The sequence below is a fragment of the Xyrauchen texanus genome, chromosome 1, assembly GCF_025860055.1.
Source record: "Xyrauchen texanus isolate HMW12.3.18 chromosome 1, RBS_HiC_50CHRs, whole genome shotgun sequence".
NCBI lineage: Eukaryota > Metazoa > Chordata > Actinopteri > Cypriniformes > Catostomidae > Xyrauchen > Xyrauchen texanus.
In genome coordinates, this window is record NC_068276.1 from 34,746,710 (window position 1) to 34,768,180 (window position 21,471).

Sequence of the window (21,471 nt, forward strand, 5' to 3'; positions counted from 1 at the left end):
ATATATTTGTGAACAACAAGAACACGTGGTAACATTTATGAAGAAACATGAACTGATTTACTGTGGTGTGTCTCCAACTGTTGAGCCTTCTCTATAGATCAACCCTATCTGTCCAGTGTATTTGCAGCCGTGATAACATGTTAATGAGATCCACATAGGTGACAGGTGAAAGCAACACAGCTGGCAGTGGACAAATCCCCACACAAACACTCTCAGACTTATGACAACACTGAAAGGCTATGGACATCTAAACACATGTCTCTGTGACATGTGATCACTGAGATTCTCACAGCTTGGTGGCAGATCTGTCAACATTTTAAGGTAAATATTCACTTAACACACACACAGCCCTATCCTCTTCCTCCTGCTTGTCGTGAAACATTCCTAAATCTTTGTCTTCACAGCTAAAAATTAAGAAAAAAAAATCCCACATTTGAACGCACATTCAAATCAAAAGCAATGCAGCCATCACCTCACAATTCTTTTTTAATATGGCATTTTAATTTAGTTAACATTTAAGAGGACAGCACAAAGATAATAAAGCCCACCTGGCTTCATTTTATACAGATACACCAGTCTTCATCCATTCTCCCATTACAGCCTCTCACAGAGAATCTCTCCCATAGTGTACAGTTACATCAGCAGAGATTAAAAAAATAATCCCAATGCATGTGCTGAGTAATACATCACTTTAATTTTCTAATTCTGAGAGAATTCTTTAGTATAAACCAGGTCTGTGTAAACAATCCACTAAACTTTAGCAAACATCTGCATTTTTCATTAAGCCAGTACCTCAATGGACAGTGTTACTGCGGATTAGCCAATGGCACTGCAGTATAACATGAGCAAGCTCTTGCCGAGTCAGCCTCTGAATTTAAAACTCTGACCAGAGTACTTCATGTACAAACAAACATTTAAAAGGAATATTACTGTTTTCAATAGAAGTTATGCTCAATCAACAGCATGTGTGGCATATAATTGATTACCACCAAAAATATATATTTTCAAATTGTCCATTTATTTAAAAATAAGCAAAAATCGCATTTACAGTCAGGCAATTACAATGGAAGTGAATAGGGGCAAGTCTGTAAAGATTAAAATACACATTGTTTCAAAAGAATAGCCACAAGACGTACATTATACAGGTTATGAAGATTTCAGATTGATAAAATTGCTTACTAACCTTAAGAATAAAGTTATATTCAATATATGTAAACCCTTTTAGCAATTTTATCACACTAAAATCATATAGAACAGAGGTTGTATCACACTTAAATCATGTTAATATATACATTTTACATCTTTGACATGTTACATTTGATTGTATAAAGTTTGTCTCCATTCACTTCCATTGTAAGTGCCTCACTGTACAGTGACAATTCATCTATGTGAACTTCTGCAGTTATTCCAGGATGGACTTCAAAAACATTAGTCATTAAACTTCAGTTCATACAAAATCTTTGTTTAATCACTGACCCTTAACACTTACTTAGTTTTATCATTTTAAACCATGACTTTAACTATACATAAGTAATATTGGCATAATATTCATGATGTTAGCCAGAGGGGAACTGGCCCCCACATTGAGTCTGGTTTCTCCCAAGGTTATTTTTCTCCATTAACCAACATCTTATGGAGTTTTGTGTTCCTTGCCACAGTCAACTTCAGCTTGCTCACTGGGTTTCTAAATACAATTATTATTTAATTACTTATTTTTAAACACCATTCACAATCGTATTTTATCAAACTACACAAAGATAACTCTAAGACATTATAGATATTACAGTTTCATTTTCTGTAGAGCAGCTTTAAAATGATGTGTGTTGTGAATGGCGCTACACTAATAAAAATGACTTTGACTGTAACCATGATTCTTAAATAAACGAGGGACAAGATAAAAATAGATATTTTTTTGTGGTCTTAAACATTATACCACAAATGCTGTCGATTGAGTTTAACCTGTATTAAAATACGGAATATTAATTTAATTGTAGCTCATTTAACGTGTCCTTGACTGGAACAGTTTTACTTCTGGAATATCATTACACTTTATATTATTTTATCTTTCAAGTTTTTACCTGTATCTGTAATTAAATAGATTTGTATGCACACCCTAACAGTTTAAGACATCAGGAGCATAGGGAACTGCTGTTATTATTATTGCAATAATTTAAAATAACAATCTCAATATTTATATAAACCAAGTTATGGGAAAGCCAATACTTCAGTTATAGTTCCTGTTTCAACAAGACAAAGCTCAATCATATTCATAATGTGGAAAAAAGACAAAACAAACTGTATTCCAAAAATATGTGTGTGCTTTTTTCAATCACTGTCTCAATATTCGGTCTTGATCTGTGACCAGTGCATGGCAGTCAAGGGCTCTGCTGTATGTGAACACACCAGACAAAGACTTCACAGCAAAATTTAAAGGCAAAAAACAGGGACTAGACACACAATGTGTCTGCACGATAATTAAGGCTGGATGCTGCATTGCATTGGATGAGTTGGTGGACAAGAGTTGAGGTGTTCATTCAGAAAGGAAGGTCATTCATACACTGCTTCATTAACAAAGTGAGAATATGTTGGTGTTTAGAGGGGTCAATCCTGGCGACAGCTAGAGAATATGAAGCAACAAGATGAGTGAGTGTCCGCGAAATGCCTGAGGGCTGGAAAAAGTTTGGATTCTTATGTGGATTCTCAAACAACTCGACAGGAGTGAGACACACTAAAGAGGTTGAGTTAAGCCAAAGACAGCACAAAGAAGAGAAAACAACATTTTAACAAACACATACGCTCTCACACAGTGCAAATAGGCTTTTTTTCCTTGTGTTTTCTTGAAGTCTCCCTCGCTCTCATGCACGTATTTACCCTGTAGTATGTACAGAGAAATGCAAAATAGAGGATGAGATGACTGGAGCGGCTGTATGTGGTTTGTTCGATCTCAAGGGTGCGTCGGTGTGTGTTTTCCGGGGCACATCACACTTTCCTGTACCACAGCCCCTTGCTTGCATACTTTCCTCTGTTCCCTCTTTCTATCATCTCTCCCAATCTCTGCCATTTCTGTCCTTCTTTCTTTATTTCTCTCTCTCTATTTATAGAGACTCATAGTAGTACTCTGGTACATGCACATATAAGCATCACAGAGAAGTCTGCGGGCAAAGCCCTGGATGTTCTTTGGGTCCAGCGCATGAAGCTCCTCAGGGGTCATCTTTAAGTAGGCCCCTACTTCTGGGCATGGGGACACCTGGGGAATGTTAAACCCATTCTGGCCGCCTATAACCAGAAAAACAGAACAGACAAAATGTTAGGAAAAAATTGTTTTACTGAAATAAAATTTCTGTAAATAACAATATGAGTCAATTGAATTTGCTGCTGTTATTATTATTAATTTGATATTATTATGGAGCAAGAGATTTAATTTTATCACATTAAAGCAAAAATGGTTTAAAAGTCCTCTGTACCATCACGGTCAGCCATACTGTCAAAGAAGAGCCAGGCAGAGTCTGCAGATCCGTATTTGACGAATGCGACATAGTGGCTTGTTTCAATGCAGAGCACAGCAAATAGCTCCATCTGCTGGTGAGGGTAAGAACCCTGTCTCCATGCTGACTCCTGCAGCTCTTTAGGTACAGATAACTTGACATACCGATGAGCCTTACGTCGTGTGTGCATATGTACCTGAAGGTCCAGGAAGTGAAACATATGCATGGTCACACACAAACATAAGAACATGCACAGAAGCATGACAGTACACAAAATAAACAAAATGCATGTACACACAATTACGCACAAATTAAATATGTACATTAAAGTATATTTAACTAATGTAATGCACTGTCATTGCTGTCTACTCTTAGGTAAAGGCATTTAAGCTGGCCTTTGATTCATTTGAACGAGTCTCCATCTACTGGATATAAGAGATATTGCAGACAAGTTTGAATTTTCATACATCCAGGTGAAATATATGCTTGTGTTTGCATTTGTCTGTTTTACCTGTGTATTGCACTTTTCACAGAACTGTTTAATCTTTCCCGGTGTGATGTCGCCATCTTCATAGCACTCTCTGCACTCATAAAAAGCTAAACTACCACATATCCGACATTCTCTAGGGGCTGACAAACACACACACACACACACATTCAGAACACTTGTTATACTATTTGTTTTTCACATTGGAACAGAGCACAGATATAAGTGTGCTTTAAAGTTATAACCTCCATACAATTAGCTTAGTAAATAACATAAATATGATACATTTTGGCATTGGGTAAATGTTAGTCTTCTAACAATGCAAATCAACAGAGTTATTGACATGACTCACTGTCATCTAACAGATCTGTGATGTCAAGCTCCAGAGAAGGAAATATCTTATTAAACATTTTAAATTCCTTCCCAAAGCGAGGCATCTGGATTATAAGGCAAGAGGGGGCCTGGGAAAAAAAACAGACAAGAGCATTATCATCCATTAGACCCAACTCTACATTGACCAACAATATTTGGAAGTATTTCCCTCTGATTCTGTCTTTTCTTTAATTTTGTATTTGGTCTATTTGCTTATTTGAGGGAAATTTAACACTGAAACTTATAATGTAGTATTATAATGAAAATAATAATAAAAAACTTTAATACAAGTAATACCTCAAAATGTTTTACAGTCAAATTAAAATAAATTAATATAGGCCTAAATGAAAAGAATGGGCTTTCCATTCAGATTGTTACTGCAAGTGGCATATCCACTGCTTCTGTGCATGCCTTGTACCTCTGCAAATTTGAGGTCACTGTTGATGAAGGACCATTCTAGTAGCTGCTGGCTGGTTGGCACCAGCACTTTATCTTTCTTATCCATAAAGATTTGATAGAAGTAACAGTCCTGCACCTTCTGCCCTGCAGACCTGCATAAAAACACATTAGACCACTTTTGTCCTCTGCAGTGATGCACCAATATAGACGTCGACAGTGATGGCAGATTAATGTTATTGTTATGTTATGGCTGACAATATAATCTATATTGTTTTTCCTATTTTGTCACCAATTAATTTCTGAAAAAACTGAATAATAAAATTGGTCACACTTTACAATATGGTTTTATTTGTTAACATTAGTTAACAAAATTAGTTAACATGAATTAACAATGATTTTAATAATCAAAAGTTGTATATGTTAACCTTAATAAATTAAGAATGTATTAACTAACATTAACAAGATAATAAATGCTGTAATAAATATATTGTTCATCATTAGTTCATGATACCTAATGGTAACCTTATTATAAAGTGTGACAGATTTTTTTATATGCTTCAAATAACATCAGGAATCAAAACATTATAAATGTAAGGTTGAGAAGATGGACAATTGTAAAGTACATTTTAAAACTTAATAAAAAAGCCCTAATATTATCTGCTTCTAAAATTGACCTAATCAATGCGATACAATTTAAAGAGAAATACTAATATTGGCAGATACTGATAATGTGGGCACAGATACTGTATAACATTTGTATTGTTTATCTTAAAATATTTTCCCTCTCTTTGTACTGGACAATTCAGTAGCCTTATATTGGTTAATACATTAAACGTAAAAGTTCTTGTATATTCTGATTCTAGCATCGATTTAAAGGTTGTGAGGCACACCGTAGTTTGAGAAGTGGGTCAACTCTCAGGATGTGATGAAACAGGATGTTAAGGAATTCCTCAGGATCTAAGTGGGGAGAGAACAGATTTAATTAAATTACTCACTTAAGAGTACTACTCTGTATCAAGCTCATAAATACCTTTTCTCAAGGGATAGAATTTTCTCAAATCTAAGAACTAGAATTGTCCTCTCTGTTTAGAGAATTTGATAGATCTGGTTAAATCTTTAACATATCTTAAACAAGTGCTCACCCAACAACAACAACACAAAAGGTTTAGCATTGTTATACAGTTGTATTGTGTCTTTGAAAACAATTTTATTTATTTTTTTATGAGTGTTTTGACCAGTAAAAATATCAAAATCGGCTGTAAAATATGTTGGTGCACCTCTAATAGTGAATGCTGAAACCATATGTGTGTTTGAAACACAGTGAAAACCATCTCACCCTTCTCTTCTGATGTGAATCCTGATGCCGCCTCAACTTTCTCCAATATCCTCCTAAGTTTCATGATTTTAGTGGCACACACATACCCATGTCTACCACCCCAAACACAGAGAGAAAGTAATAAAAGAATATAACCAAATCTGTCACAGAGAATTAGTAAAATAAATCATTCATATTTTACAATGTTTACAAGTCATTTGAGTTGGCTAATAGGAATGAAGTATTCAAATAATGTGCAATATACAGTCAGGTCCATAAATATTGGGACATCGACACAATTCTAATCTTTTTGGCTCTATACACCACCACAATGGATTTGAAATGAAACGAACAAGATGTCCTTTAACTGTAGACTTTCAGCTTTAATTTGAGGGTATTTACATCCAAATCAGGTGAACGGTGTAGGAATTACAACAGTTTGTATATGTGCCTCCCACTTTTTAAGGGACCAAAAGTAATGGGACAGATTAACAATCATAAATCAAACTTTCACTTTTTAATACTTGGTTGCAAATCCTTTGCAGTCAATTACAGCCTGAAGTCTGGAACACATAGACATCACCAGACGCTGGGTTTAATCCCTGGTGATGCTCTGCCAGGCCTCTACTGCAACTGTCTTCAGTTTCTGCTTGTTCTTGGGGCATTTTCCCTTCAGTTTTCCCTTCAGCAAGTGAAATGCATGCTCAATCGGATTCAGGTCAGGTGATTGACTTGGCCATTGCATAACATTCCACTTCTTTCCCTTAAAAAACTCTTTGGTTGCTTTCGCAGTATGCTTCGGGTCATTGTCCATCTGTACTGTGAAGTGCCGTCCAATGAGTTCTGAAGCATTTGGCTGAATATGAGCAGATAATATTGCCCGAAACACTTCAGAATTCATCCTGCTGCTTTTGTCAGCAATCACATTATCAATAAATACAAGATAACCAGTTCCATTGGCAGCCATACATGCCCACACCATGACACTACCACCACCATGCTTCACTGATAAGGTGGTATGCTTTGGATCATGAGCAGTTCCTTTCCTTCTCCATACTCTTCTCTTCCCATCACTCTGGTACAAGTTGATATTTGTCTCATCTGTCCATAGGATGTTGTTCCAGAACTGTGAAGGCTTTTTTAGATGTTGTTTGGCAAACTCTAATCTGGCCTTCCTGTTTTTGAGGCTCACCAATGGTTTACATCTTGTGGTGAACCCTCTGTATTCACTCTGGTGAAGTCTTCTCTTGATTGTTGACTTTGACACACATACACCTACCTCCTGGAGAGTGTTCTTGATCTGGCCAACTGTTGTGAAGGGTGTTTTCTTCACCAGGGAAAGAATTCTTCGGTCTTCCACCACAGTTGTTTTCCGTGGTCTTCCGGGTCTTTTGGTGTTGCTGAACTCACCGGTGCGTTCTTGCTTTTTAAGAATGTTCCAAACAGTTGATTTGGCCACACCTAATGTTTTTGCTATCTCTCTGATGGGTTTGTTTTGATTTTTCAGCCTAATGATGGCTTGCTTCACTGATAGTGACAGCTCTTTGGATCTCATATTGAGAGTTGACAGCAACAGATTCCAAATGCAAATAGCACACTTGAAATGAACTCTGGACCTTTTATCTGCTCCTTGTAAATGGGATAATGAGGGAATAACACACACCTGGCCATGGAACAGCTGAGCAGCCAATTGTCCCATTACTTTTGGTCCCTTAAAAAGTGGGAGGCACATATACAAACTGTTGTAATTCCTACACCGTTCACCTGATTTGGATGTAAATACCCTCAAATTAAAGCTGAAAGTCTGCAGTTAAAGCACATCTTGTTCGTTTCATTTCAAATCCATTGTGGTGGTGTACAGAGCCAAAAAGACTAGAATTGTGTCGATGTCCCAATATTTATGGACCTGACTGTAAGTGCATGTTACGTACATCCGCAGTGGGTTGACGATTTCTGTGCGCAGTAACTCTTGTGTCTCTTTGTAATATTCCACATCTGTCTTAGATCTGGGCCTCAGGAGCACTGTATCCAACACAGAACTAAAAGAGAAAAGACTGACAGAGAGAGATAGAACCGTAAATGTATCAAATGTAACATAATTTAAGAAATCGGTTGTTATTTTGTAAAATTAAAATAAGATCTATGCACCACACTAATGTCAAACTAATGTACTGCTCCACCCCTTATCTGCACTCAACTACAAACTTGACAAGAGCTAAAAAGTTCCATGACAAACATATCCATAAACATGATACACAAATACATTTCAAAACCACTTAAAACTCTGTTTAGATATCATTGAGATAAATAGTCAATGTGTGCTTCTGCCAGAAAGTGCAGAATGCAAGTGTGATGAGATGAAGTGATACCTTTTAAGTGTATTTATGTGTGAGAATCAATGTGTGTGTGTGTGTTTGTGTATTCACCAAAATAGAGTGGAGTCCAGATAGCAGGAGTTATAATGTCCTTGAATTCCTTTCTTCTTTCCCACCATCACCTCCAAGCCATCATTCTCTGTCCGAGGAGGAGTGTTCTCATTAACTACTTCACTCAGGTAACCGCCAAATGCTACAGCAAACACACACATAGGTATTGAAATACTGATGAGACCTATCAATAAAAATGTATTGCGCCTCTCTGAATAATATCTAGTCCTGTTTCCACATGGCTTAGACGCATTTTGGGTTATCCGAACAAAAGTGGTCAGGCGAGAGATCACATTTACATCTGGTATTAACATGCAACTCAGATGCGAATCCTGTGAACTCTTGTGTTCAAATTTCGAGGAAGGGGTCTCTGATTTCATGACTTCATACATCCCTCGTGATGATAATGCAGTAATGCAGTGACTTTCAATGTTGTACTTGAATACATGCACAAACTAGACATTTCAAGCAGATTTCTCAGTTAGACCTGCATTAACTGCACTTCAGATCCTCATCTGTGTCACTGCATGTTGATATTAGACACATTGAAGAAGTTCTGTGCATGCATATGTATGCATTTCTTCAAATTGTCAGATCAGATGGTTATTTCCTTTTAAAGCTGAACATAACTAGCAAAATGTAAAACTTTTGTTCTAACACATTGTTTAATTGACAGGTGAGTGGGTGGTGCTTTGCTGCTGTCTGGGATGCTTCAGGACAGATTTGCGTTTACACCTCAAATGTGATGTGGTCACATGTGTTTTTGACTACGTTCGTAGTCAATGAAGGTACACTTGCATTTAAAGGTGTAAACAGGGTCTCTGGTTCACAGTGGGTTCTCTCTGACACTTACTTAGGGCAAATTCAACACAGAAACTCACCCTGCATGATAAAAATAATAATAAACTTTCATACAAGTAATACCTCAAAGTGATCCTTAATTAATTTACAGTGTCCACGTAAAGTATTTGGACACTTAAGTCATTCTTAAAAATGTCTGCATTTCATTGGATAATTAACAAAGCTAAACCAAGAGGCATCAACAAACAAACGATTCTAAAACTTACCTATGGAGTTGCATCGTTCTATGGGGTTGGGTGAATGATGTAAGGATGGGAATCGTGAGTCAGGTCTGCAGCATTTCAGTTTGACAAACAGAGCTTTCTTAGGTGGACACATGAAATAACGTATCCCTTTAAATGTGCCATCAGTGCAACCCACACACTCCTCCTCCTAAACACATACATAAATAAACATACACAAAATGTTTTTATTATAATATGTATTGCTATATTTTCTTTAAAACTGAAGTATGTAACTTTTTTGATCTTAAAAGCCTTTCTTCTATCCCAGCTTAGCATGCAGAGAGAATTATAAGTCATTACAAGGTTGATTTCCTCAAAAACTGTAAAAACTGTATCTGTGGTGCTATAAAATTTTGTTCTGTTAGTTGAGCACCGTGACCAGCCCAACACAGCAACACATACTCAACCAATGCCATGAGTTTTGGGTGTGATTGTTTGTTCGATCAATGGCAGCTGAGGGAGTATTTTGGAAAAATATTAATGAACTAAACTCGGCGAGGAAATTCACACTTTTGATTCACCTGCGGCTGCCGAGGCTTTTTACAAACAACGCGTCTTTGTACAAGATTAAAGATATAACATTACTGTCTGTGAAGTTAAATGGTACAGAGAACATACTTCAAGTAATAAGGTGACTTTCTCTATCTATTCTTCTATAGCAAGTTATTTAAAACTTCAAGAAAAGATGGCATGTTTGTTTCTGTTTATTGCCTTAAAGTTCATTCAGTACACTGTGTAATAATGACACTATGCTGTACTCCATGTAAATATTGTGGTTTGGAGTCTCTCAAGAAGATCGTGAGGTAAAGACTGGATAACCGGGAGCCATGCAATTTATATAGGTTTCTGCAGCTTGTTTCAGTTGGGGAAGCAAGCATTAGGAAAATGTTGGGAAGTTTGGTTCCAAGTTTAATTTATTTAAAAAGTATTGAATTTTTTTTTTGTTTGTTTTCTTTTTTTTTTGTTTGTTTTATGATATGATTTTAGAAAAACTGAATAGTGAGGAAACATTTATGTTGCTGCTGGCATTTTTGATCTGTGAATGCTTGACTAAATATATATTTGTCCATGTCTGATATGGCCGATTTATCTAAATCTCCCGGGGGTTCGAAAGTTAGATTTGTTAGCTGGAATGTCAAAGGCCTAAATAGCCCAATCAAAAGAGGCAAAATTTTTGCATATTTAAAAAAATTAAAATCTGAAATAATATTTTTACAGGAAACCCATTTGCGCATTGTCGATCATCTTAGAATTAGGAAACCATGTGTGGGGCAAGTTTTCCACTCTAACTTTAACTCTAAAGCAAGGGGAACTGCCATTTTGATACACAAAAGCATTCAATTTACTGCCTCTGGTTCTATTGCAGATACTCAGGGAAGATTTGTTGTAGTCTCTGGGATATTATATAATGTTTCTGTTGTATTAGTTAATGTATATGCGCCTAATTGGGATGATGTGAGTTTTATTAATAAGCTAGTCTCTCTATTGCCAGACTTAAACTCCCATCTTATGATTTTTGGTGGTGACATAAATTGCGTAATGGATCCATCCCTTGACCGTTCCAATCCCAAATCTCCATCCCGTTCCAAGATGGCCCAAGCCTTATATACATTCATGGATCAAGTGGGGGCGGTTGATCCTTGGCGATTTCTTTTCCCACAAAGCAGAGAATATTCCTATTTTTCCACATATTCATCACTCCTATTCAAGAATTGATTATTTCTTTATTGATAAATCTGTCCTTCCTTCTGTTGGACAAATTGAATATTTACCTATTGTGGAATCAGACCATGCCCCCTTGCAATTAGACCTTATTTGTAATTTGAGGTATAACGAACGGCCTTTGTGGAGACTAAACACGGCCTTGTTATCAGATCCTGCATTTTGTACATTTGTATCAACAGCTATAGATAATTTCCTATTACATAACAGGTCCGAATCTACTACAGCATCTACACTGTGGGAGACACTTAAAGTAGTTATCAGGGGAGAAATAATATCATATACTTCAACTCTCAATAAAAAACGTAAACAAAAACTGGACGATTTAATTGATTCTATAAGAAGGGTAGATTACCTCAATTCTATGTCTCCCTCACCTGAACTATATAAAGAAAGGTTGAACCTTCAAGTTCAGTACAATCTGTTATCAACAAATAAAACTGAATGGTATTTATCACGTTCTAAAGGTTATATATATGAACATGGAGAAAAAGCAGGACGACTTCTAGCCCACCAGTTAAAATCTAAAGCTGCTTCTCAACTTATACCTCAAATTTGTAACGATAACAATGGTTTAATAGTTAATCCAATTGAAATTAATACCACTTTTAAGAACTACTTCTCAAATTTGTATACTTCTGAAAGCCCTGAATCTCACACTGAAATTTTTGAATTTTTAAATAATATAAGCATACCCACCCTCAATTCTGTGCAGAAAAATTCTTTAGATCAGCCCATACAAATAGAAGAAATTTTAAACTCGATCACATTAATGCAGAGCAAAACAACTCCTGGTCCTGATGGCTATCCAATAGACTTTTACAAAAAATTTGCAGATAAATTAGCCCCTATTCTTCTTGATATGTTTGGGGATTCGTTGGAAAAGGGTAGCTTGCCACAAACCTTGAATGAAGCAAACATTATACTTTTACTAAAACCTGGAAAGGATCCCCTAAAATGTAACTCTGACAGGCCAATCTCTCTCTTAAACTCAGATGTAAAAATTTTGGCAAAAATCCTTGCTTTACGTTTAGATACAGTAATAGAGAACTTGATTTCAAAAGACCAAACCGGTTTTGTCAGAGGTCGACACTCTTTTAGTAATATCCAGAGATTGTTAGGGGTAATACACTCGGCTAAAGCTTCTCAGGACCCTGTCCCTCAGGTAGTCATCTCGTTAGATGCTGAAAAAGCATTCGATAGGGTGGAGTGGAAATATTTATTCTTTGTGCTGGAAAGATTTGGATTTGGTACATCTCTTCTCTCATTGATTAATTTATTATACCTTCCCCTAAAGCATCTGTAATTACAAATAGAGTATGTTCAAAGTATTTTCCCCTATCACGGGGTACAAGACAAGGATGCCCTCTTAGCCCTTTACTTTTTACTTTAGCCATCGAGCCCCTATCTATAGCATTAAGACATTCACAGCATTTTACTGGTATTAGCAGTATGGGCATAGAACATAGAGTATCCTTATATGCCGATGATATGCTATTGTATATTTCAGATCCGATCTTGGGTATTCCACAGGTAGTAAGAATATTGAAACAATTTGGAACTTTCTCAGGCTATAAACTGAATTTTTCGAAAAGTGTTTGTTTCCCCATAAATAGTAAGGACCTCCATATCTCGAATACCGATATACCTTTTCAATTGTCTATATCGGGTTTTAGATATCTAGGGATAAACATCACAAAGGGATTCCCTAACCTTTACAAAGAGAACTTTGTTCCTCTAATCGACAAGTTAAAGCTAGACCTCAAAAAATGGAATTTGCTATTTCTCTCTCTTGCAGGTAGAATTAATTGTGTAAAAATGAACATCTTACCAAGGTTCTTGTACTTGTTTCAATGCATTCCAATATTTTTAACAAAATCCTTTTTTCAGAACTTAGACAGTCTTATTTCATCATTTATATGGGGTGGAAAAACACCTAGGTTTAGGAAGGAATTTCTCCAAAGACAGAAATCTCAAGGCAGATTAGCGCTTCCTAATTTCAGGTATTATTATTGGGCTGCAAATATCTCAAAAGTACTTTATTGGCTTCAGAACCCCAAAGATGTCTGGTGTATTTCAGAAGCAAACTCTTGTACTTCATCATCCCTTCCTGCTTTAGCTTTATCTAAATTGCCCCTTTGTATTTCACTATATACTCAATGCCCAGTCATCACAAATACTCTCAAGATTTGGTTTCAATTTAGAAAATGTTTTGGTTTCAAAGACTTCTCCATGGCCAGCCCTATATGCAAGAACCACCTATTCCCTCCAGCTCAAATGGACTCAGTCTTCAGTCAATGGCAACAGGCAGGTCTTGTCAAATTTAGCGATCTTTTTATTGATGATTTTTTCGCCCCTTTTTCCAATCTCTCCTCAAAATATAATCTGCCAAGATCACATCTGTTTAGATATTTTCAAGTTCGTCATCTAATCCAAAATCATTGTCCCATATATCCAACCATTCCTCCCAGCACAGGATTGGATGAAATTTTAAACACTCCCTTACATTTGAAAGGTGTAATTTCTGAAGTATATAATACTTTAATGTCAATAAAAAATATTAATCTAGACAGAATCCGTTCAGAATGAACAAAGGATTTGGCAGTGGATATATCAGATGAAACATGGAATAATGCATGATTTAGAGTGAATGGAACAACCTCCTGTACTCGCTTGGGTTTAATCCAGTTCAAGGTCCTTCATAGACTTCATTACAGCAAGGTTAGGCTGTCCAAGATATACACAAATGTAGATGATACATGTGAGCGCTGTCGTTCTGCTAAAGCAGACCTTGCTCATATGTTTTGGACTTGTCCCAGACTGCTGGATTACTGGACAGTTATTTTTAAAATTTTGTCTGAGGCATATATTAAGGATATCAGGCCTAGTTTTGAGATGGCTATATTTGGAGTACCTGTACAAGGTGTGGTCATGTCCAAAAATAGTCAAGACGCATGCGCTTTTGCATGTCTTTTGGCTCGGAGAAGAATATTACTTGATTGGAAATCAAGTAAACCACCTTTAGTTTCACTCTGGCTTAGTGATGTGATGCTGTTTTTGAAACTGGAAAAAATTAAATATTCTCTTAGAGGATCCACCAAACGTTTTTATTCAATATGGACCCCAATGATTTCATATTTTGAAAAGGACGTAACTCTTCCCAAAAACTAAAACTAACATTGTTATTAAAAGGCCCGTGCACAGTGGAACGGATAACGCAAATCAACACAATGGGCTAACAATGACGTCAATTATTTCCTCACTGTTTGTAATATAACAACCTTGAAACTCTGTTTTTCTACTTTGGATTTTTTTTTTTTAAATACATGGTTTATATATCTTATTATTATTATTATAGTTTATATATATATATATATATATATATATATATATATATATATATATATATATATATATATATATATATTTTTTTTCTTCTTTTTTTTCTTTTTTTCCTTTCTTTCTTTGTTCAGTGGGTGGGTTGTGGAAAAGGGGAAAATTGTAAAAACAAGGAGCATTGTTAACTTTTTCTGTATATGACACGTCACTCTGATCTTCCTTCAATAAAAAAAAAAAAAAAAAAAAAAAACTAAACTATTTTATACATTTCAATTTGGTTGTGTTAGTGCCACAGAAATTTCACAATTCAACTTTAAAATGATAAGACATATATTTACACACTCCTCACACACATAAAAATACTCACCAGCTCCAGCCCAGCAAGTGGCTCCTGTAGTCCTGGAGGTAGACCAACCCAGCGAATGACCCCACACAGTGGTGGGTTCTCTTTGACCTCCACCATTGACCCGACCTCTAACCCTGGCTGGCCTTGTGGGGGAGACGGTGGCCTCTGGGAAGGTGTGGCTGCAGGTGGCGAGACCTCCCGCTGCTCCCCCATCACTGAGCCTGCAGACAGGGACAGGGGGCCGTGGCTCATACTCCCATTGGGGCCAACTTTGCGGCTCAAACTGAAGGGCAACGAGTGGAACTTGTTATCATTGGACAGTGAGGCGGTTGTAGGAGGAGCTCGAGAGGCGGATGAGGCCGGGTTGAAGTCTGGGGGCATGTCCATCAGTGATTTGGCTGGGTCCTCACCGACTAACAGGAAACAAAGCCAAAGAAATTAGAGGCTGTAATGCAATACCTAGAGGTCATGATTAGTAGATGATGCATCAGTGTGGAGCATCAGGAACTGATCAATCAATATAAACTGCTTATGTTCAAATGACAAGGTGATTTTCCATAAGAGCAGACAGTTCTGAGAACGGTGAGCAACGGTTCCAGAAGCAATTCCACTTGAACACGCTTTGGTACAGTACAATTACAAATGGTTTCCATCGTGGATTTCTCAACACTATAAAACAACTGTACTCAGGACAAACCGTGCCGGTGGAACGGCTAAAGTGACATTGCAACCTACGATTGGTTGTCAGTTATTTTCATTCTAATCCCGATTTTACAGCAACACAATGGAAAAGAAAACTGCATCATTTAAACAAGCTTGAATAAGTACAGAACAGCACAGATTGACGATGGTAAACATACAGCCAGTTGGTGGAAAAGCATCTTTAGATATATCAAATGTCATGAACTTATGATGAATGTTTCACATGTAATTTTGAGTTAAACAGCAATATATGTTATTACAATGAAATATATTATTATATAATTTATAAACAACAGCTTAGCCAAAATATGAGGCCTTTTCAGAGCTGATCAATGCTGGTCATTTTTCCACACTGATGACACACCATCTAATTCACAGAATGTCCAAAACATTAAATGAATAGGAGTATTAGGGGAAACATTGTGATGGGCTAAAGGAAAAAGCCACCACATGAATTAAGCAGAGAAATTGTGACCAACAGATAGTCATGGTGAATGAGAATTGAAAGCAGTCCAGGCCACAGACACAATATCCTTAAACAATTACAGACTGTCCCTGCAACCTCATCAATTAGTGCATGTTAGCAAAGAGTGAAATGAAATGTAATAATTACACAGATGAAAGTGATGTTCTCAGGAACACAGTCATCTAATGTGTTCAGACCATCGCAAAACTGACACAAACACACTTACACAATGAATGGGTGGTGAAATCACTTGAGTGTTCCAGCAATGCCAAAAACAAAATACATTTAAAGTGTTCTGCAATTAACAGACTAATGCTTAATTTTTCTTTAAAAGCTAAATTAAATTTCTGAATGAATTAATAATGTATACACCGATCAGCCACAACATGCCAAATAGCCACCTGCCTAATATTGTGTAGGTCCCCCCTCGTTGCGCCAAAACAGTGCCACCCCGCATCTCAGAATAGCATCTAAGTTACCTCAGATTTGTCTGTTAAAACCAGTCTGACCATTCTCCGTTGACCTCTCCAATCAACAAGGCATTTCCATCCACAGAACTACCCCTCACTGGATGTTTTTTGTTTTTTGTTTTTGGCACCATTCGGAGTAAATTCTAGAGACTGTTGTATGTGAAAATCCCAGGAGATCAGTTACAGAAATACTCAAACCAGCCCATCTGGCACCAACAATCATGCCATGGTCCAAATCACTGAGATCACATTTTTTTCCCCCATTATGATGGTTGATGTGAACATTAACTGAAGCTTCTGACCTGTATCTGCATGATATCATGCACTGCACTGCTGCCACATGATTGGCTGATTAGATAATTGCATGGATGATTGTTGGAGCAAGATGGGCTGGTTTGAGTATTTCTGTACCTGCTGATCTCCTGGGATTTTCACACATAACAGGTGCCAAAAACAAAAAACATCCAGTGAGCAGCAGTTCTGTGGATGGAAACGCCTTGTTGATGAGAAAGGTCAACAGAGAATGGCAAGACTTGTTCAAACTGACAAAGTCTAAAGTAACTCAGATAACCGTTCTGTACAATTGTGGTGAGAAGAATATTATCTTAGAATTCTATTACGAGATGCAAGTTGGCGCTGTTTTGGCGGCACGAGGGGGACCTACACAATATTAGGCAGGTGGTTTTAATGTTGTGGCTGATCAGATTAAATTACCTTACAACTATGTTTTATGTTGAAAACTGAATTCAAAATACAAACACACAATGTCAACTGTGTATTCTGCAGTAAAGAGCATACAGAGGAATAAAATAAGACCTGAGCTGTGTTTATGTTTTCTGATCAATGATGTCATGCAAGTCATGCGCCACTAATGTCACAGTGAATCAGACTCTAAAATAAAAGACCTCAGCAGCAAGTTGCTTTTTCAAATCACAGTGGACATTTTCAAAGGCTTCAAACATTGATTACCATGTGATTACTTATTCATTCCAAGACTATTAAAAGGAACCTAAGGTTGAGAGTTGTCTTATTTAGACTATATATTTGGAGGGTCGCACCTTGCTGTTAAGATGTTTATCATTAGTTTCCCAGAACTCCATCTGTATTGATTGTTGATTACCTTCATCTATGTACCATGTGCTTTTGGCTTTGGACTGAGCAGGGTGATCGACCGAGCTGCCATTTAGCGTATAATAAAACTCAGACTTGCTCCTGCTGCCAGGCTGCAGGCCTAATCCTGAATAAGAGTTATGACAGGAACATAGAGAGTAAACAGTGCTTGTGGGTGTGTGTGAGTGGATTTAGGGTGAATTAAACCCCATATTTGTACATGGAAGTCACTGTGACAATACAGTTGTGGTGATTCTTGCAGAAATCACATGATCAGGACAGAATTTAGGACAAACTTGAAAGTGCATAGGGAACAGCAGTATATGACTGCTAATGAACATCAGAACTACTGAGAGTGAGAGACAGTGACACAGGCAGAGTCAGATTCAGAGAGAAAACCTCAAAACTCATTGCTTTGTACTTCTGCAGAATTCAGCTATGCTTACTACATCCTTAACGGTCCATGTTTAGAGACAAAGGTTCCAGAAGAATGACTTAAATTCTGAAGCATCTTTTTGTTACAGGACGTTTGTTGCATGTGAAATTTCTTTCAAAGTGAAAAACAAACAAAAATAAACAGGCGTAGTAAATACTTTTACAGCTTCGTCTGATCTCTCCTTCATTCTCTCTCAGACAACGGTTCTTTGCTATGGGAGCAGAAAGACAACTGACCATTCTTTATGTCAGGTATCCCTAATAACGTGGACACTGAGTAATATCTACGAAGAAGAGTCTAATATAAATATTTTGGTGGAATATATTATGGCACTACATGTGCAGTATATACAGTATAGAACTGGACACATATGATCAGTAACAAGTAATCAAGCAGGCTAAATGGATTTACAAGGAATATCAGCAATGTTATGTCATTGTGTGCATCTTATGTGAGCTGAAGGCATTTCAAATAAATCTATGTCAGAGTATATTACACCATATTAGTGTTTTTGATTATATATATTTATATAGGATGGATACCTTTGATCTTTGGTTTGCTCTGGCAGCCAGGCTTGTCACTGCCGCCCCTGCTGGCAAAGACTTTAGGCAGCCTCGGATCCTGCATGGAGTATTCTACAAGCACATAAAAACCCACAAATTTCAATTAAAGTACTTTCTCCAATCCTAGCCTTCAATGCAGAAACAACTTTAAGTAAATCATTCATACAGTAAGTAGATAAGAATGAGAAATGTAAGACTTTTGACAGTGAAGGGCTGTCGAGCGTTTCATGCCTTTTGTCGAGCGCTTCACAGATTCTTTTAGATTTACAGAATGAACAAGTTAAAGGCATTGACAGACATGTTGCCCACACACATACACATGCACACAAACAAACAAATCAATAAATAGAGGGAACAAAGAGAGCTTCACACACTCCACTCTCAAAAACAAGGCCTTCAGACAAAAGAGCATCTGTGTACTGTTAATATGACTCACACACACACACACACACACACACACACACACATTAGAGCTCAGACAGTGCCCTTTGCTTTCTGAGAGCAAAACTTTTGTCTACACCATGACTTGAAAACTCAACAAAAACAGTGAAATATCTAAAACAATTATGCCAGAAAGTAATAAATAAAGTCCTTTAAAACCTCTTAATATTTTTATACTAACATATCCTTTAATAAAGTGTATCCAAGCAAAACAACAACCAAGTAATAGTTCATGAGTTTTTTGAAACCAAGTTACTTTTTACAAGTACTCAAACTCAATTTAGAAACCAAATACAAAAAACGAATTTACCATTAACATCCGGTTTCAAAGAGTAACCACACTCAAAGCCAGTCACATCAAATATCAACATTTGACATATACACAAGTATGTACTAAAAGCTCTTACCTGGCATCACATCACAGACGGGGACGAGTCGGGTGTGCTCAAGACTAGCAAAATTACACAGCAGTTTGCCATCGATGATCCCATCCCAGTCTCCAATGGGATTGTCCTGAGGGTGAGAGGTACAGCACCCTATTACTGCACCTGACCTAAATAATCTGAGAAAAGTTTACAACTACAGCACTGTCATTTACACCTCACAACAAACATAATCCAAACAAAGTGTGTCAAAGCCTGTCTGTTTCTATCTCCAAATGGAAATCTTCATCTGCTGCCATATTCTGACCCAGACAGGACCCATCACACTAACTGAGAGCCATAATTCTCTAATAACTAGATCTACACTATCATCAGAACTACTGATCTGAATTCTAAACCACACACCTTTACCAGTCAATTCTAATCTGCATTAATTCCTTAAATAACTAATCTTAAACATAGCTAAATTTAAATATATATCTAATATTAATACCTGCATTAACAACCAAAATAGACTCAAACGTCTACTTAATGCAATCAATTAACAAGACAAAATTAAAAGACAATAAGGAATGTAACCATAGGAATGTAATGCTATTTCAAATTAACTAATAGTAATATACTGTCCTGAGAACAACTAAATCTCTTCAACCCCTGAATGCTGATCACATAGCTGAATCCTGCAAAGAGAGCAGAGAACATTGAGTGGGCCAGCTACCAGAAGAGAGATACAGAAACAGAGAGAGAGCGAGAGAGAGAATGGTTTGTGAGTGATGAATAAGTGTGCACGAGGGAGAAAGTGAGAAGGCAGGACAAAGGGCATTAAAAAAGAGCAGTGGAACGGCGTGTTATGGTTGTGTCTTTGTGAGCATTTGGCAGCACGCCATTGTGGTGGTCACACAGAACAAACCGATATGTTTCTACATTTCTTTTGCCAGCCCTCATCTCTCTCTTCTATCCTCCCCTCCACTTCTACAACTGACATCTGTCTGAAAGCTACATTCAGTGGGTCACGGTCCTGGGTGTGAGAGTTGAAGATCCATACTATTTTGACAAATTGTAAGAGACTAAGTGTTCACACTGATTAAATTTGTAAAATAGTTAAATTAGTATTATTTAGATACTTTCAATTCAGTAAGTGCTAGGATAGCGCCTTGTTTCAAGGGTACAATGATGATGATTTGGTTCTCCAAAATGAGCTGTAACTTTCGGTGATTAACTGAGCTGTAACTGGGTGCCTAAAAAGAATCATTGACCATTTGAATAGTTCTATTCATTTACCATATCAACACCAACGTAATATCCGAGACTCTCATTGCCAGGCAGTAAGTCACAGAAGATAACGGTGCCCCTTTCTGGGCCTTCTCGTGTCTGTACCAACACTCTAGAGTTGATCTCCAGTGGCGGGATGTCGCCTTCCACTTCCGGGTCATTATCCACTAGCGTCACACGATCAACATCCAGCTCGTCATCTTCCCAAAGCTCAAGTTTATCCAATGCAACAAAGACACCGCATTCATCTTCACATCGAAACAGCTGCTGACCCTGATAAGAGCCCTCGGTAAAACCCTGACCCCGGCCCTCCTCCTGTAAGACAGAGATTTTCAGCAGCTGGTGGAGAATGGGATTACATACAACACACAAACATAACGACTTACATAAATAACAACACTTATTTCTCAAATGAACAAAAGCCATTGTTGATGCTTAATGGTAGCTTTGAGACAAGCCTTCAACCACATCATGAGCTAACAGGCTTGAGTTATGTTCACCCAATTCCTCCACCCAAACCCTTGGGACAAGCACAGCATTGTCCTGTAATGGCCACAGGCTTAGGGCCCAGGTAGGGCTGGGTGGCATGAAGATATATACCATGCGATGAGAGAAATGTGTCAACTGGTGGTGATTCTGCAATGCCATTTAT

The 21,471-nt window shown here is 37.3% G+C and overlaps 1 protein-coding gene across 2 annotated transcripts in view; it reads right to left on the minus strand.

Annotated features, from left to right (window-relative positions):
* Positions 1-474: 474 nt before the first annotated feature.
* The window catches only part of LOC127650069 (ubiquitin carboxyl-terminal hydrolase CYLD-like), a 41,727-nt gene continuing 20,730 nt past the window's right edge, over positions 475-21,471 (minus strand). Inside the window, exons 3-17 of one of the 2 annotated variants that reach the window (XM_052135266.1) lie at positions 20,829-21,134; positions 19,572-19,677; positions 18,703-18,795; positions 17,735-17,851; positions 14,998-15,389; positions 9,552-9,717; positions 8,485-8,626; positions 7,990-8,112; positions 6,080-6,171; positions 5,634-5,700; positions 4,763-4,895; positions 4,325-4,433; positions 3,997-4,115; positions 3,465-3,681; positions 475-3,276 (exon numbers count right to left, since the gene is read on the minus strand). In XM_052135266.1, the coding sequence (XP_051991226.1) occupies positions 3,092-3,276; positions 3,465-3,681; positions 3,997-4,115; positions 4,325-4,433; positions 4,763-4,895; positions 5,634-5,700; positions 6,080-6,171; positions 7,990-8,112; positions 8,485-8,626; positions 9,552-9,717; positions 14,998-15,389; positions 17,735-17,851; positions 18,703-18,795; positions 19,572-19,677; positions 20,829-21,134 (2,367 nt within the window). In that variant the 3' untranslated portion in view covers positions 475-3,091. The remainder of the gene's footprint in view (positions 3,277-3,464; positions 3,682-3,996; positions 4,116-4,324; positions 4,434-4,762; positions 4,896-5,633; positions 5,701-6,079; positions 6,172-7,989; positions 8,113-8,484; positions 8,627-9,551; positions 9,718-14,997; positions 15,390-17,734; positions 17,852-18,702; positions 18,796-19,571; positions 19,678-20,828; positions 21,135-21,471) is intronic. The other variant, XM_052135275.1, reaches the window with a different exon arrangement.